Here is a 3,590-nt window from a genome sequence, read left to right as displayed (position 1 = left end):
TATTTTCAACTATGAGGGCAGAGAGGCTTTAATCGGTATGAGTTGTGCAAGTTCACGCAGTGTGTAAATAGTTGTGCCGGGATTTGAACCCAGATCTCCTGACTAGAGGTCTTAGGGCTTCCTCCCTCCCGCTAAAGATTCTGTAGGTCCGTAGGACCTGTGACAGGGATGAGGTCTGCAGACGGGGAAGGGGACTGTCTGCTCCCAAGGCTCCTGGCCATGCTGGAGAGGACGAGCGTCCGCCTGGAGACGCCTGCTCCTAACCCACCTCACTCCCACGCAGGACGCCACGGTCCCAGGAGTGCCGGCTCTGCCCGCCCACTGGGGCTAGAAGGGGTGGAGGGCTGGGGGAGGATCGTGGAGCAGCCTGTACAAGCCCCTGGGAGGCGCGGAGACCCGTCGCCTGCGGAGGCGTCGAGCCACTCCAGCTCCGAGTCCCGCACCGCCCCTGCCTCTGGAGAGAGGAGTCCAAGGGGTCCAAGGAGTTGGAGTCGCCGCAGCCGCCAGGAACCCGGGCTAGAATCTGCAGCGGCTTTCAGCCCTGGCTGCCCGTGGTTAGACGCCGCTGATGCCCGTCGGGCCCTCGGCGCGCTCTGGGGGCGCGCTGGCGCTGTGTGCCTGGCCGGAGCGTTTTGAAATTTTCCGGGGCCGCTCGGCGGCGCTGCGATTGGCCGCGTTCGGGTAACCTCTATGCAAATGAGGCCGCGCCGCCTCCGCGCCGCCGGAGACCCGGCGAGCTGGCGGGCAAGGAAGGGGCATTTGCACCGGTGCTGGGCGGGCGCACCCAGAGCCAGGCGGGCAGGAACCCCCGCGCAGCCGTCCGGTGCCCGAGTATCCCTGGCACGGAAGGGACGCCTCACCAGGCGCGGCGCCCCCTCCCTCTAGATTCCCTCCCCGCCCCTCCCCGTTGCCTGCCTGCTGCACCACCTTCCACCCAGATCACCCAGATCGTCTCTAAAGGGAGTTCTTGGTTTCCTCCGATTTCTTATGAACCCAGGATGGGCAGCAAAGAAGATGCGGGCAAGGGGTGTCCGGCGGCCGGTGGTGTCTCCAGCTTCACCATCCAGTCCATCCTGGGCGGGGGCCCCTCGGAGGCATCGCGGGAGCCCGTCGGCTGGCCAGCCAGGAAGCGCAGCCTGTCCGTGTCCTCGGAGGAGGAGGAGCCGGATGACGGCTGGAAGGCGCCCGCCTGCTTCTGCCCAGATCCGCACGGCCCTAAGGAGCAGGGCCCCAAGCACCATCCCCCCATCCCTTTTCCTTGCCTGGGTAAGGATCGCACGTCGCCAGTGTGGCAGCGAGAGAGCGCGAGGGAAGGGAGGCTGAGCGCCCCGCCAAGACTCCCGCGCCGGGCCCCCTCTGGCCAGAGCTGCGGCAGCCTGGGGTTCGGGACCGCGGGGAGAGGGGCGCGCACTGTGGTGCCTCCTCCGCCCGGTGGGCCCTTGGGAGGAGGCGAACACAGACCCGTGCGGGCTTGGGCTTCTTGGGGAAGGCTGAGTTGTTAAGAGAGTGGACCACAGCGAGAGGGACACGCGGCCGGCCTTACACCCGGCTCTCCTCAATCACTTTGCACATCTGGTACTTTCTTTCCGGACACGAGGTGGAGATCTGCAAGTCGGGTCTGGGCAGTCTGTCTCCACCGTAATCTCTTTCTGAGTCTTCTTCCTCACTCGCTCCGTATCTCTGCCTTTCTCTCTGTCTCCTCCTTGGAATGATTAGCACTCCAAGATGATTGACAATGGTGCATTTCAGAGACGGTTCCTCTTTACAACATTTGACCAAGGGGAGCCCTGCGTTAGTCCTTAGCGTGATTTCCAAACAAACAGCCTGTGAAATGATGCCACCCTATAAAGCTTGAGGAACTCTTCCAGCTCAGTTACTACCAGGCAAATTCGCCTTTTAAAACCATGCTAATGTTTCCCCCTCCAGACCTTCTCTCCCTGTTTCCCCTGGCCCGTTCATAAAGGTAGGAGCACAGAGACCCCATACTCCAAGTAGCTGGGTCCCTCTCTTGTCGCTTTTAAGGGACGGGGTGCTGGGTTTGGGGGGCCAGTGAGAAGGATAAGAGGAGGGGATTGGTAAGGTGGGACCAAGGCTGCAGGCGCTTGCCAACCGCATGGTCCCAGGGAGAGCTGGCGGTCTCCGAGGCTCCCCAACCAACTCCATGGCCTTTCTGTTTGCTCTCGCTCCTCAGGTACCCCCAAGGGCAGCGGAGGCTCGGGCCCGGGCGGCTCGGAGCGCACGCCTTTCCTCTCTCCTTCGCACTCGGACTTTAAAGAAGAGAAGGAGAGGCTCCTGCCCGCGGGCTCGCCCTCGCCGGGGTCCGAGCGGCCGCGGGACGGCGGCGCTGAGCGGCAGGCGGGCGCGGCCAAGAAGAAGACGCGCACCGTCTTTTCGCGCAGCCAGGTGTACCAGCTCGAGTCCACCTTCGACATGAAGCGCTACCTGAGCAGCTCGGAGCGCGCCTGCCTCGCCTCCAGCCTGCAGCTCACGGAGACCCAGGTCAAGACTTGGTTCCAGAACCGCCGCAACAAGTGGAAGCGGCAGCTCTCGGCTGAGCTGGAGGCGGCCAACATGGCGCACGCGTCGGCGCAGACTCTGGTGGGCATGCCGCTGGTGTTCCGGGACAGTTCGCTGTTGCGCGTGCCGGTGCCGCGCTCGCTCGCCTTTCCCGCGCCGCTCTACTACCCCGGCAGCAACCTCTCGGCCTTACCTCTCTACAACCTCTACAGCAAGCTCGACTACTGACGGGCCCGCCGCCCTGCGTCGCCCGCCTGCGCCCCAGGCCGCCTCCAGCTGCCCGCAGAGCCGGGCGCGGACTGTACTGTAAGCAGGGCTCCGGAGCAAGGCGGCGTGTTTCCAGAAATATGAAGAAATACACCATGTGTATTCATTAGCTCTTATTTATGGCCTCTGCCCTACTTTTTGTTTTGATTATTTCGGGTATTTATCGGCATTCCCTAAGTCAGAGAGCCTGCTTTCTACCTAGACCGAACCAGTACGCTTTGAAAACCATTCGGAGTGGGATGTTCTCGGGTGGTGGTGGGAAAGGGAGTTTTGGCCAGACAGGCTGTGGTTGGTAGGGAAAAAAATCAGGAAAACACCTACAAAACCAGGTACACTCCTCCCCCATATATACACCTATATATATGTACATGCATACACGCTCGGCCAAGCCAGGCCCTCAGAGGCTTTGGACAATTACCAAATTGCTTCTTTTCGTTTCCCACATCCCGAGGATGGGTAGGGACGAAAAGGGAAGAGTTCAGATCTGTAAATATTTTTAAAAAGAAAAAAATAAAACATTTTAAACATCTTTGCTAACTTTGGTGGGATTGGTTGCCCGGCATGATAACGCACGGAAGGTTTTCAGGTTTTTCGGTGGAAAGACTTGCACGCGTCCGTCTGCATAAGTCTGGCTCGCTCCACGTGGAGGGTGGGACCGGGGTCAGGGGTTAAAGGTCGGGACCTTGGCGCCGCCCAGACTGCACGTGGCTGGAGCTGCCCGCCCACTCTCCTTCCTTCTCCCAGAATCGTCGCGCGGGCAGGGGCGCACCCCGGCTGGAATCCAGCTCCAGAGTCCGCGCAGAGAA

General features: G+C 61.3%; 1 protein-coding gene across 1 annotated transcript; it reads left to right on the top strand.

Annotated features, from left to right (window-relative positions):
* Positions 1–747: 747 nt before the first annotated feature.
* On the top strand, positions 748–3,313 carry HMX2 (H6 family homeobox 2). Its single transcript, XM_003255062.4, has 2 exons — positions 748–1,266; positions 2,192–3,313. The coding sequence occupies exons 1-2, from the start codon at positions 999–1,001 to the stop codon at positions 2,743–2,745; spliced, it is 822 nt and encodes a 273-aa protein (XP_003255110.3). The 5' UTR covers positions 748–998; the 3' UTR covers positions 2,746–3,313.
* Positions 3,314–3,590: the final 277 nt, after the last annotated feature.

This window comes from Nomascus leucogenys, chromosome 3 (genome assembly GCF_006542625.1).
Source record: "Nomascus leucogenys isolate Asia chromosome 3, Asia_NLE_v1, whole genome shotgun sequence".
NCBI classification, from domain to species: Eukaryota; Metazoa; Chordata; class Mammalia; order Primates; family Hylobatidae; genus Nomascus; species Nomascus leucogenys.
Note: the sequence above shows the minus strand (reverse complement) of the source record. Positions and strands in the feature narration are given on the sequence as shown.